General features: G+C 40.3%; 1 protein-coding gene across 2 annotated transcripts in view; it reads left to right on the top strand.

Moving 5' to 3' along the window:
* The window catches only part of LOC119276779 (two pore calcium channel protein 1), a 28,189-nt gene extending 16,040 nt beyond the window's left edge, over positions 1-12,149 (top strand). The window contains exons 6-24 of one of the 2 annotated variants that reach the window (XM_037557933.1): positions 494-554; positions 969-1,135; positions 1,221-1,326; positions 1,443-1,520; positions 2,316-2,377; positions 5,286-5,358; positions 5,703-5,768; positions 6,115-6,255; positions 6,919-6,976; positions 8,198-8,305; positions 8,800-8,863; positions 9,346-9,514; positions 9,929-9,993; positions 10,455-10,545; positions 10,692-10,778; positions 11,071-11,142; positions 11,225-11,265; positions 11,349-11,440; positions 11,710-12,149. In XM_037557933.1, the coding sequence (XP_037413830.1) occupies positions 494-554; positions 969-1,135; positions 1,221-1,326; positions 1,443-1,520; positions 2,316-2,377; positions 5,286-5,358; positions 5,703-5,768; positions 6,115-6,255; positions 6,919-6,976; positions 8,198-8,305; positions 8,800-8,863; positions 9,346-9,514; positions 9,929-9,993; positions 10,455-10,545; positions 10,692-10,778; positions 11,071-11,142; positions 11,225-11,265; positions 11,349-11,430 (1,591 nt within the window). In that variant the 3' untranslated portion in view covers positions 11,431-11,440; positions 11,710-12,149. Of the gene's footprint in view, positions 1-493; positions 555-968; positions 1,136-1,220; positions 1,327-1,442; positions 1,521-2,315; positions 2,378-5,285; positions 5,359-5,702; positions 5,769-6,114; positions 6,256-6,918; positions 6,977-8,197; positions 8,306-8,799; positions 8,864-9,345; positions 9,515-9,928; positions 9,994-10,454; positions 10,546-10,691; positions 10,779-11,070; positions 11,143-11,224; positions 11,266-11,348; positions 11,441-11,603 lie in introns of both variants that reach the window. The other variant, XM_037557932.1, reaches the window with a different exon arrangement.
* Positions 12,150-13,611: the final 1,462 nt, after the last annotated feature.

The raw sequence follows: 13,611 nt of genomic DNA on the forward strand, positions 1-13,611 counted from the left end.
GATGATTCTCCTCATATACCACATAGATAAACCGGCTATAGCTCTTTGTCATTTTCCATACACTTCGTTAATAAATACTAGATACCCCAAAGTGAGTTCTACAAAAAATTCCATTTGAGTCCATATATGTTGTATTATTTGCATACTGTTTTCTTTACATAAGAAAGGTACATTGCATAAACTAAGGACTTCAATGATATATTTTCATAACACTTGTATTGATGTATCTAAGAATAATTAATGAGGTATATTGATAATGATAAATTATTATAATAGACTCGTATACATGCACGCACGCGCGCGCACACACACAGAGGATGCACCTAAAGTCATTAAAGCTGGTGTGTATGCTAAACTGCTTCTTTATATAATGTTTGAAAACAAAGAATATTTGATTTGATTGTGAGCTTAGATATGTACTGATTTTTATCTAACAAATGTCATATGCTGTGGGTTTAACAGATAGATTAATGTGTTCTTCTGTCTGCAATAGGGAACTGCGAATGTGTGCTATCACACTGGCCGGTCTTATTGGGACATACCTCAATGTTTTGGTAAGGTTATATCTATACACAAAATTCTACATGCCTATGCATTGTAAGACGTGCAAGGATTAACAAATTCACTCCAGGACAAGTCATTACAAATTTTATCCATTGAAGTCATGAGGATCTTTCATTAATTATCATCAATGTATGGAGTAAAGGGTATGTGGCAGATGCAGTTGAGTTGTGTGGTGGACACAGGGTGGGTGGTTAATTCCACATCTTTGCTTGTAGTGCTTTACTGTGGCAAATATAATTTTCAATTATACCTCTTCTGGTCTAATACAGAGATACCAGCAGCTAATATGCTCATCTCCAACAAAACACACAACGATTCCTGTGATTCTACATGTTCACATTAATGTTTGCAACCCATTATCTGTTCACTTTGATGTATAACCTTAGATCATCTATGTCATGTAGGCCCTCTCTCTGTTGTTCCTCTTATTTGCAAGCTGGCTAGCTTATGTAACATTTGAGGACACTCCACAAGGGAAGACCATTTTTTCATCATACGGTGTAACACTGTATCAGATGTTTGTCCTCTTCACCACCTCCAATAATCCTGATGTATGGGTGCCTGCTTACAAGTAAGATGGCTATCAATATTTCTAATGTGTTTATGATAATGGCAGTCGACACACATTCAAGTTCACCTTAAATATTTTGGAGCAGGATATCCCGCTGGTATTCCCTATTTTTCATCGTCTACGTGCTTTTGGGAGTTTACTTCCTGACAAATTTGATTCTTGCTGTCATCTATGATAGCTTTAAGGAGCAGGTACATTTTTTACCTGTTTCTATCTATTCGCTTTTACTATATTACTTCTAAATCTTGTGTGTTCTTCTGCCTAATAGTAAATACAACAATAACATGGCATTCATTTGGTGATACAGTTCGCAAAGCAACTTGTTCAGGTGGACTCTATCAGGAAAAATATATTACAGAAGGCATTTGATCTTATCGATACCAACGTGAGTGTTCTGTTGTTATGTTTTCTTGGACATTGATGTACTATATTTTAGCAAATGTATTTTGGTAAACTTCCTATATAATTTAGAATAGTTGGTGGTGTTCAAGTAACCCTTTGCCAGAATATAGTTAAATCACTTGAATCGTCAGTTTGTATAATTCAACTAGGTCAAGTTCCTGTTGGGTTCCACCCAATTACGTTTTCTCATTTTTTACGTTTTGAAGAATCCCCCCACCCACCCGCCCACCACCAAAATGTTTCTGGACCATTTTTAAGGTAACCCAAATATTCTTCAGGAAAAAAATGGAAATAGCAAAACTATAATTTTGTGAAGATTCCAATAGTTCATATTTGGCGTTCATGTTGTTTTAAATTTTTTTCCCAATTGTTATCGCAATATCATGAAAATTCATAAACAATGTCCATCATTCACAGCAAATGTTCCATTAATTTGAATGAAGTGTTCTATCAATTCCTATCAGCTGTTTTCTTACTAACTTGGGGGAAATGTTCTAGCACCGAAAAAAATAACGTGTGAGCTACTTTATATTATAAAGTCGCTGGTGAATCAGAAATTGACACATGGAATAAAGCTAAGCTACTACTACAACTAAATATTAAGGCTGCCATAATAAAAAAAAAACTGAAATATGTCTAATGTGAACTGACGAGGGAAGGTGGGTAATATATTCACACTTTAGTAGTACACATTGCTGTAGTGCCAACTCATGTTTGTGTTCATTCATTTGTTGTATTTCAAGTTTGTTGTTGATCTTGCCTGTTGTTTGTACATCAGAATCGGGGTTATCTCGACAGGGAACAGTGCATATCATTGCTTAATGAGCTGAACAAGTACAGGTAACTGAAGTCCCCTCATACATTACACTGTATGTTTGTATCAAAGCACTTTCTACATTATATTGTTCATCAGTAAGTCTTTTTGATGATCTTCAATTTTTTTCTCTCTTGAGGAAACTCAAAAGCCTTGCGGGTGCCTTGATAGAAAGAAGAGTTTGTACAAGCCCTAAGAATGGCAACACCTGATAATTACAACGCGACGGCTACTTCATGCTACACCGTGCGCGAAAAGGAGCAGCCGGTGAGAACGTGATTCATCGTCTCCTCAATTGGTCGCAGAGCACGCAACAAAGTGCGTGCTCAAGACCCTGACGCAAAGCTGCTCAACTGTCTAGCAAAGATCTTGGCAAGCCAGCCACACGAAGAACTTGATTCGAGGTGGAGAGCTTCCAAGAGCTCAAACTGACCGCTCCCTGAAAGAGTGTCGTAGCAGTTAAATGTACTTGTCGTCCGCATTCCAACGCCAATGAAGGACGCCTGACGTGGTGGTAAGCTGCACCATGCGCACCATCCGCCAGATCTAGACGTATTGCCATATGGCCAGAGGACCCAAGGCCCCTCTAGTGTTTGAGATACAACGACGATCGGTCATGGCCTCTCCGCCGCTTCCTCGTGCGCCCTGGGACCAAGAGTAGCGACTCCGGTGCAATTTTTGAAATGGTGTGACTATCGAGCCAACAATCCTCCCAGAAGAGGGCGGATGTTTTGTCTCCAACCACCATCTTGGTGGAAGTGGCAAACACCTCCCACTCATCCGGGAAACTGGAGGTCCAGACCCCTCAAGGACGCAGAGGGTTGGTACACATCCTGCACAACCATCAAACCTTGAGGTTGATCGCTGCACGCCCAAGGTCCCGAGTGCCCAAGCCCCCCAAGCGGAGGGGCCTACACCCCGGAACCCAGTTGCCATGACAGTGGCTGCCCTGCCCACCCAGAGGAAACCTCTTACTAGGATCTTGTCGATCTGCTTCGGGTCTTATACATGCCTAGGACCACCAAATTGGTGTAGAGGCATGGTGGCCAAGACCGACTTGACCAAGGTGAGGCGACCTACCTTCGTCATCATGGACGCCCTTAATTGGGGAGGTGATCCATGATCCTGTCGACCAAGGGCTGGAGCGCTACTCGAGGGCTTCTTGAGCCCTAGGGGAGGTAGCAGACTACATAACCCTCCGAACAACCGATGGGGGACACTGAGCACTTGGCATAGTTGGTGTGCAACCCCTATGCATGCCCGAAGAGCGCAAGCAAGTTGCGAACTCTCTGGCACTAGCAAAGAACCTGTTGAAAGCATCAATCACCAACACAAACAACATAGGCGAGAGTGTCTTGCCCTGACGCAGGCCCTTGCGGTGCCAAACCGAAGGCCCCGGTTCGCCGTTGAGCATCACTCGTGCTACTTGATGGTACAGGAGGAAGTCAATCCACTCATGGAAGCGTGGGGCAAAACCTATCCCGCGAAGCACTTTGAAGCGGAGAGCCCACAACCCAAAACACCGAGTCGAACGCATGGACAGTATCCAGCTTTAGCATGGCTCATGGCTCACCCAGCTGTTGCAAATATCTCGCCGTTTGCTGAATGAACATGAAGTTACCATGAATACAGCATTTCCTGATGAACGCGCACTGTTTCTCCTCAACCAGCGCCCCTAGCCTCGGCGACAGCTGGGTGGCTAGCTTCTTTGCCACCAGCTTGGCAAAGATGTGGATAAGACTAATGGGGCGGTAGTCTCCAAGGGATAACATAAACATTGGTAGGCAGTAATCTCGGCGACAACAGTTATATTTCTACTCATAACATTGCCAGAAGAATCTAGGCCGATAGAAATCTAATCTTTTCAACAACCCTTTGGGTCTTTCAAAGAACGATAACATAAACATATGTAGGCTTGTGAGGACCGCATTAATAAGAGTCAAACTAGTGCTCTAAGACATGCCCTCGCCCTTCCAGCTGCTAAGTTTTTTTTGAACCGGTCTTCGATGATCTTCCTTTATTAGTGAGTTCTCCATAATGAATGGGTATCCCAAGATAGCTAAATGGAAGAGAACCAGTCGTGAATCAAATAATTGCCTATACTCGCTCCGCATCTTTGGCTTTGCCAAAGCAGAAAAGCTCACTTTTGTGGAAGTTAATTTTGAGACCCGGAAGTTGCTCGAAAAGGCAAATAATCAATTGCATATTCAAAACTTTCACTAAACCATGCTCCATAAAGATGATAGTGTCATCAGCATACTGTAGAACCGACACACCACCTTCAACAAGGTGTGGAATCAGACCACCAACTTGGCCATCCTCCTTAGCTCTTGCAATGAGAACTGCGAGCATGTCGGCTACGATGTTAAAAAGGATTAGTGACATAGGATCCCCACTGCCGCACCCCTTCCAGGTTTGGAAATAATGACCAATGTCATCGTTAACCTTTACCCAAATGCTACCACATTGGACAAAACTCGCCACGTGTTGACGCTAGTCAGACGTGAAACTGATCATGTGCAAAGCTTATTGTAGAAAAGGCCAGTTGACTTTATCGTAAGCCTTTTTGAAGTCCACTTTAGAAATAACTCCGTCGAGTTTCTTAGAGTGGAGTTCATGAATAGTTTCGTGTAGGACAACCACTCCCTCCAGAATGTGTCGTCCTTGCATGAAGGTTGTTTGCGCTGGTCGAACAACAGAATGAGCAATAGTGAATACCCTATTAGTTCAAACTTCCGTAAAAGATCTAAAGCATACGTTCATCAAACAGTTTAGCCTAAAATACTCAGTCCGCACCGCATCCTCCTTTTTTTTTGGAAGCAATGTGATAATACCAAAGTTGAGACGAAACAAGTATTGAGATACTTTCATATTCTTTTGTTGCTAGCTCCTCTGTCAGCTATGGCTATCATATAACTTATTTCACTTTTGTAGGTCCTTACCAAAGACTTCAAGGGAAGATTTTGAATTAATTTTTGCCGAGCTTGATCGAAGTGGTGATTTCAAGGTATGTGTTCTTATGTTCAGTTGGCATGTTTTGCTTTTGTGAAGTCAGCAAGTACATAATATTGTTTAGTATTGTGTTGAAGAAAGAATGACATATTCATAATGTTGCTTGCTCCAACTGATGGTACATGCAAATACAAGAGTTGGTGCAGAAATAATTTTGCAATCTGAATTTAGAATTTCTGTTAAGATTTACAAATGCCTGAACCTTGGTCAATAGTTGCAAGGAACTGAGCGTAGCTTTGTTGGTGGGAGGTGGGGGTGTACTCCCTCACCGCCCATGTCTGAGTTCTCTTCAACTCAGATTTTGGTGCCTATTTGTTCTAATTTATTTATCTTGTCCAGGTTACCTCCGAAGAATTTGCTGACCTATGCAATACCATTGCAATAAAATTTCAGAAAGAACCACCGGTATATTGTTCTTACTTTGGCATTCATGATCCCATACATTTTCTGTGTTACAAAAAATGATGCGGTTACTGATGTACAGCTTTGTCTGTTAATTTTTATCTAGTATTTCAGTAAAAGTTCTAGAACTGCAATTGAAGAATACTGATTAGACTTTAAGGATAATCTTCCTGTTGTGTAAATATATTAACCGTGAAAATTGGAAAGGTTTGATTGGCAAGGATATAAATTTATTTTGTACCAGGGGTAGTAATACTTTGAATTTTTATTATTTTATTTTATGTTAATACTGTGTTACTGTAACCAACATTCTGAATTATTTGACTCAGTGTTGTACGCATGTTTGCAGCCGTCTTATCTGGAAAAGTTCCCATTCTACCATTCACCACTTTGTGGGAGGTTGAAATCTTTTGTGCGGAGCCGCATGTTTGAGTACATTATTGTTTTTGTTCTTCTGATAAACCTTGTTGCCGTCATTATCGAAACAACGGTATGAAATCTTTTACATTTACAAAATTTTGAATCGACAGTTGTGTTTTATAAATGCTATACTTGGTGGTGTGAGATGATGATTGACCAATAAATATGATATATGATCTATGATAGGCATATATCTGATAGGTAGAACCATAATATTTTTAATTCTCGCAACTTATGCACCGAAGTTTTGTGAAAAAGAAAGATCAATGCTCTTTGTCCAATATAGTAAAAGAAAAAACAATTCTTCACATTAGCTGGGAGCAAGTGTTTGCAGCATTATTCATTAACTAAAGTGTCCAAATCGGAATATTTTTTTGTTAGAAATTATGAACTTATGAGAAGAAGCCTGATTTGTTAACAACGGTATTAATTAAAAATTGGCACGACATGAGCTTTGTTAATTATAGGACTTTGGGTATTTTGTAAGTGAAAAAGTTATAACTGTTGGGAGTCCTATTTGTGAGCAAAAATTATAATCAAAATAAAGTTTGAACTAGCTATTTTTTCTTCATTTCTTATTGTCCGCTCTCGTGTGCATGTTTGCTAAGTGATGACTAGTTGGCAGCATAACTGTTTGCAACCCACCATCCTCTTACAACTAAGAATCAAAACTATTGAATTTACAAATCCCTGACAAACCAGTGCAATCTCGTTGCTAATTTGATATTTGCAGCTTGATATAGAAAACAGCTCCTCACAGGAAACGTGGCAGGAAGTAGAGTTCTTTCTTGGTAAGGATCTTGTGGTGACATTGTTTCAACAGTTGTATGTAAGCAGCATTATGATTTTATCTGATGAATTTATACCTAGTATGACTTCTGCTGGGAAGTATATCATGTCCTAGAAAGGACGCGGTCAAACGGTTCTCTGACGTTGACTATTAATATATTGAAATTGGATAGGTGAAAATAATACTATTAGATCTATCGTGAAGAATATTACCGCAATATCATAATTTTATTTTTCTGACATATTTATATGAAAAGTAATGGTAGAAGTTGCACAATGGAGACCGTGCTTATGTCCAAAGTGTCATTTATTTCCGAATAAAAGGTGTACATTATCTGATTCCAACATACTTGAATAACATATATTATCATCTTGTTGGCTTCCAAAACCATCTCAACCTTTTTCCCTTTTACTAGCAGTTTCTTTTCCAGGTAGAATGCCATATGCAAGCATCTTTGTGTTGCTCCAAGTTTAGGCTGTAATGGTGCTCTACACAATTCATATGGAAGCATGTTTAGTCACTTCACAATGGGTTTAAGGTTCAAAACGAGCAGAACTTGAGCAAGCCATTTTTTTCCCGGTGGAATGTCGTACTTAAGCATCTTTGTGTTGCTCCAAGTTTAGGCTGTAATGGTGTACTGCATGATTCATATCGAACCTTGGTTAGTCACACTGCTTGTAGGGTACAAAACGAGCAGAACTTGAGCAAGTCATATATTGGAATATCAGAATTTAAACGAATCAATACCGTAATTGTATCATATATTGGAGTGATGTGTTCTCAAAAGTAAATTAAGTTATGAAAGATGAGCTCGTTCTAGAGGCCACCTCTTTTAGTAGAACTTTAGTTCATTAATGCCCAGAGCATATGCTAGCAGTGGCCTAAAAATTGTGGCAGTACATATTAGCCTTAGTTTGTACTCCCTCCGTCCCAAAATAAGTGTCTCAACCTTAGTACAACTTTGTACTAGAGCTAGTACAAAGTTGAGACACTTATTTTGGGACGGAGGGAGTATTCTGCAGAATCACATTTCCCCGCCACATTTGCTTGGTGCATATGTTGCACGGCAACACTTGGACTTCACATCACACTTCTTTCATCATTGTCCCCTTTCGTCTTTCCCGTTGGCACCTCACCAGTCAGTTAACATATTTTATTGATGGTTTTTTCATCTTCCTGGAAAATTTTATATTGAGATGTTAATCGAAGTAATATTTTGCAGGATGGATTTATGTAGCCGAGATGGCACTGAAAATATTTTCATTAGGATTTGGTGCTTATTGGATGGAAGGCCAAAACAAATTTGATTTTGTGCTTACTTGGACTATATGTAAGTTTAACACATATTCTCTCATCAGATGAGCTTAAACCCACTTCTTCCGAGGAAATTTTATTCGGTTTCTTCTATCGATACCTTTTACCTTGTATTGTTAAGAAAAGCATCTGCACTAAGAATATGTTGGTTCAAACGGGAGGAATCAGATCCTTTTCACAACTCTATAGCATTCATAAAAAGAAAAGAAAACTACATCTAGTAATTGTGTATACAAGATTATGGAAAACATATGATCAAGCATAATTGATTCACCTTTGATCAGAGTCGAGTGATCATCAACTTAGAATTCAATATGTATGATCCAAAGAAATATGATGCATGGTTCTTGTTAAAGTTAATCTTTTGTCTATCCTGGAGCCGTATTGTTCCTCCATGCAAGCACTGAGTACTATTGTTTGAGTATTTCATATCTGTAATAACTTTTCAATGGAAGCTTGTATATCTTACATTATATTCTTGTAGTAATCTAACATATGAGTTCCTTGTAGTTATTGGAGAGACTCTAACGTTTGCCTTCCCGTCAAAGCTTCCCTTTCTTTCAAATGGAGAATGGTAATTTTCACTGTTTTGGATGCATTACTTTCCAAATTTTAGTAAAGTCATTGTACGTATCGATAAACATTTCCATTCCAGTATCCTGTATGCTCTTCTTATTTAAATTCTGTAACCAAAATGAATGACCTCCATGTGCCTTATGAGGTCAAAACCCAGCCCTAAACCTCATGCTCTATGATAATGGCCCACAAGGCTAGAACCAGTTCAACTAATAAACTAAGTATGCTTCTTGGTATGATAGCGATTTCAGAATATGTACTTTGATTCCACTGTAACAAGAAACTGCAAGCAGAAATATAACCCCCTGAGATATATGTAGTGATGTTGAGCTGTACTTGTTGGAATTACCATTTCAACATTTAGCTACTTGGAAATGTTTCGAGCTATCACATCTAAAAGAATCTGACATTATCTCGTTTGCTCAATCTTTGCGATCTTGTGGCCAGATATGTAACTTCCATTTGATGTTTGCCCAACAGGATTCGGTATCTTCTCCTTGGAAGGGTGTTGCGCTTAACAAGAATTTTGCTGCAAGTTCAGCGTTTCAGAGCATTTGTTGCAACATTCTTTACCCTGATGTCTAGTTTGATGCCATATTTGGGGATAGTATTCTGTGTTCTTTGCATGTACTGCTCCATTGGTTTGCAGGTTAGAATGTTTGCATATTAAGTTTACACTTCAATTTGTTTTTTGGACAATGATCCACCTACATACAATAGTTTGTTATTTGTGCCAGTGATTGCTATTTTTCTTTCTTTGTTCACAGCTTACCCATGCACTAATTTACTACTCCCTCCGTTCCTAAATATAAGTCTTTGTAGAGATTCCACTAGGTGGACTACATACGGAGCAAAATGAATGAATCTTAAAATGCATCTATATACATCCTTATGCTGTCTATAGTGAAATTTCTACAAAGACTTACATTTAGGAACGGAGGGAGTAGTTGCTTGAGTTGAACTTATCCTGATCTGAACTGGACACCTTCACTGTTGAAATATCACTAGCACTTTTGACATCTTACTATTTGTGAACTGATAGTCTAGTCTGTTTCATTTGCAGATTTTTGGGGGCATTGTGTATGCTGGTAACCCAACACTAGAAGAAACGGACCTCTTCAATAATGAGTATCCTTGTTTGTTCTTCTTCCACTGTTGGGATTCCACTAGGAATTTTACAGTTTCTTGTGGCCAATGATTCAAATACGTCTTTGGTAACCTCTGTAACTGGCGCTTACTGGCCGTCCTAGCTCGGATTGGTAATATAATGTCAGTCTGAAAAAGATGTTTTCAAATTTTCATATAAATTGACATGAAACAACAATTTAATGCTCATATAAAACCAAAAAACCACAATAATATGAGGAAAAATATATGTTATAAATAAATGTCAAGCCAGAATAGATAAGGCACTCGGCTGGTAACCGCCAAGTTACCGGCTAGCCCGCTACTTGCCTTGCTATGGTAAATTTGCGAGTTAGTTTTATCATTTGTCATGGACCATGTAACTGCTATGCTAAACCTAAAGCATGCTTTTGAAATGTATCTGTTTCACATAATTCTTGCATTTTTTCCCTTGACATATTCAGCTACCTTCTTTTTAACTTCAATGACTATCCAAGTGGTATGGTTACTCTGTTCAATTTGTTAGTGATGGGCAATTGGCAAGTATGGATGGAGGTAAGAATATTTCTCTGTTCTATAAAACGAATTAAAGTGGTCAGGATTGTCTTCCTAATCAATGCGAAGACATCTGGTACAAATACTGAACAGATTTTTGTATTTGCTAACCTGTGTTTCTTTATCTTTCTTTCTAATACTATCAGAGTTATTGGCAACTGACTGGAACTTCTTGGAGCCTGATTTATTTTGTCAGCTTTTACCTTATTTCAATATTACTACTGCTTAATCTGGTAAGATATTAAATAGATCCTCACTTTTTTGTTCATCCAGTAACATGCATGAGTTTCTAACTTCACATAATTTTAGATTTTGAATGACTGACCTGTGCATGGCTAGAATTTTGTTGAGAAGTAGATATTTCCAAGAACTGTACTCCCTCCGATCCAAAATAAGTGTCGCAGTTTTGAACTGGGTTTAGTTCAAAACTGCGACACTTTTTATGGATCAGAGGTAGTAGCTCATTATATGTTATTAGATGCTTAGTTACTGATTATAAATTTTGTATTTCTTTTATCTTCGTAGATTGTAGCATTTGTGTTGGAGGCATTTTTTGCTGAGATGGAACTGGAGAAAGGTGAAGAGGTTGATATCCAGGTGAGAATGAGATGAATATTTAAGCTACTTTTTATACGGATTGAAATGGCTGATATTTTAGGACACTCTCCATCACCTGCAGAATCCTACGTCTGGAGGAATAAAGAAACGCCGGTCTATGCGGTAATGTAGATCTTGTTATTTTCTATTATTATATATTAACACACGGTGGCAGGCTTTGCAGTCTTATCATTTATGTGTTGTAGTGTGAGGTCAAAGGGTACGATGGTTGATATTCTTCTGCACCATATGCTGAGCAATGAACTTGATGGATCTCAAAACTCTTGAACAATGACTGGTATTATCCTGCTCACTCAGAACTTCCATATAATTGTGCTAAAACAATTAAATTCATGAACTTAGATGTTTTTAGTGTATGATATTATCCATGTCAGACACTAGATCATTTCTAGTGTTTTGTTATTTGTTGATGTCTTTTTACTAAATGTCTTACTGGATAGGTACCTGGAGTTCACCTACATTCTTTTCACGATTACGTTCTATCGGTGCTGCCCTCGTTGTGCTTTAATGGTACAACTGTCGGTTATTTTTATTCGGTTCTGCTAGGATGGAAGCAAGAAAATACACGAACACTTCCTGGTGAAAAAGTACATGAATGATTACAACCAGTATATTCCCAAGCATGGAGTATGTAGCAGCCGTGATAAATTTCTGAGTAGTGCTGTAACGGACTCGATTTGCTTCTTTTTTCAGTATCAAGAAATACATTGAATATGCGTATTTGTATCGGGTCGATTTGATACTGCTGTCTGTCAGTCTGGTAGAGTTTTATACACACTCCGTCTCAGTCAACATACCAACAAGCAACTATAGAAGAGTTCAAGTCACCACTTCAAAGTGTAGTCAGCAACTTGTATAAAACAAAAGGAACTGTACTGGAAATCAATATGATACTACAGGCTCTGGTACTTTTTTCTGTAACTAATCTTATATCAGTTGAGATACTATCAATATGATACTACAGGCTCTGGTACATTTTTCTGTAACTTATCTTATATCAGTTGAAAGACTAGGCATTTTGTTGACCTCATATTGCCATGTCTAACTCATTCCTCCAGATTTAGAGGAAAATGAACATCTGGTTGGGCCTCTCTTTTTTTGTTTTCCTTTCTGTGGCGTAGAGGTAAAGGTGGAGACCGGCAGGCAGAACCCCATCATCTCCTTAGGCGAGTGCCGAGCGGAGTAGTTCCTAGAGGTGGAATTCAAGTGAGTCGAGTCGAGTCAGCTCGGCTGACTCGCTAGAGCTCGTTTAGATAGCGAGCTAGCTTGGCTCAACTCGTTAATATAATGATCTCAGATCAAAGCATGGCTCGACTCCTGTAACTCAGGAGCCAGCTTGTTTAAGCTCATTATGCATATGAACAACACATATAATGATTATATGAGTATGTAATATGTATATTAACCGAAAAAGGGTTTCCCCGCTTTGTATACAAAGCAACCAACCGAGACAACCAACGATAGGTGCTGGGGCGAAAGCAGCACAATCACGCCAAAAAGAAATGAAAGAGAAAATACAAGAGAAACAAATGTTGACAACGGCAGATCGACAAACAACGAAAAAGCCTGGCGACCGCTGCAACCACCGAAAATCGCCCACCAAGCTCCGAGACTCCAAAGCGCTGGTACCAATCAACACCTCCAAGAAGGGACGCGACGATGACGACGCTGCTGCCAAGGGTTTCCCCTGGTACGCAGTGAGGAGAGAGGAAGGGTAGCCCCGACGCCCTCCAAGAAGGTCCGGCGGCACCCTCAGACGCCACCGTGTCGGTGTCGGCCAAGCTAACAGGCACTCCGGAGCTCGCCACCAAACCGACTGTCGGCGTTCTGGGAACGGGGGTCCCCAGACTTGCCTGCCTGCGGCCTGCGGCGTGGCTCAAGTGGGGGCCCAATGCAGCCCAGCTTCATCAGCTCAAGCTTAAGACCCTCGCGAGGGGCCAAGCCTCGCGGGGCGGACGACAGGAAGCTTCCTCAGGAGCAGCCTCCTCAGGCAGGCTCGCGAGGAGGCGGAGAGATCAAGGCAGGGCGCCTCCCGAGGGGCCCGTGACGCAAGCCATGACGACCGAGGACCAGGCGGGCGCCGGCCTGCGCAGTGTCCTTGTTTCCCTTTCGGTGCAAAGGGGGCAAGCACAGGCCAAGGCATCAGGCAAAGGTTACCGTTTCGGTGCAACAAGACCAAGACGAGCAGAACGGCAGGATGGAGGTCATCGTGGAGCCCATGGCGGCGTCACCGTCAGGACCTTTGGCAGCCGAAGACCAATTTTAGTCAGGATAAGTGTACCAGATGTTCCCCTTCAAAATGGCCAATTGTTGGCGCCCTTCCCGCTCATTATTTGGGAAGAGGCCCAGGGCCTCCACCTATAAATAGGGCTAGCCACCCACAGGGTAGAGGGGGGGGGTAGCATCTAGAGATCGCATCTGGAGATTGACGAGAGAGAGAGAGAGAGA

This window comes from Triticum dicoccoides, chromosome 3B, assembly GCF_002162155.2.
Source record: "Triticum dicoccoides isolate Atlit2015 ecotype Zavitan chromosome 3B, WEW_v2.0, whole genome shotgun sequence".
NCBI classification, from domain to species: Eukaryota; Viridiplantae; Streptophyta; class Magnoliopsida; order Poales; family Poaceae; genus Triticum; species Triticum dicoccoides.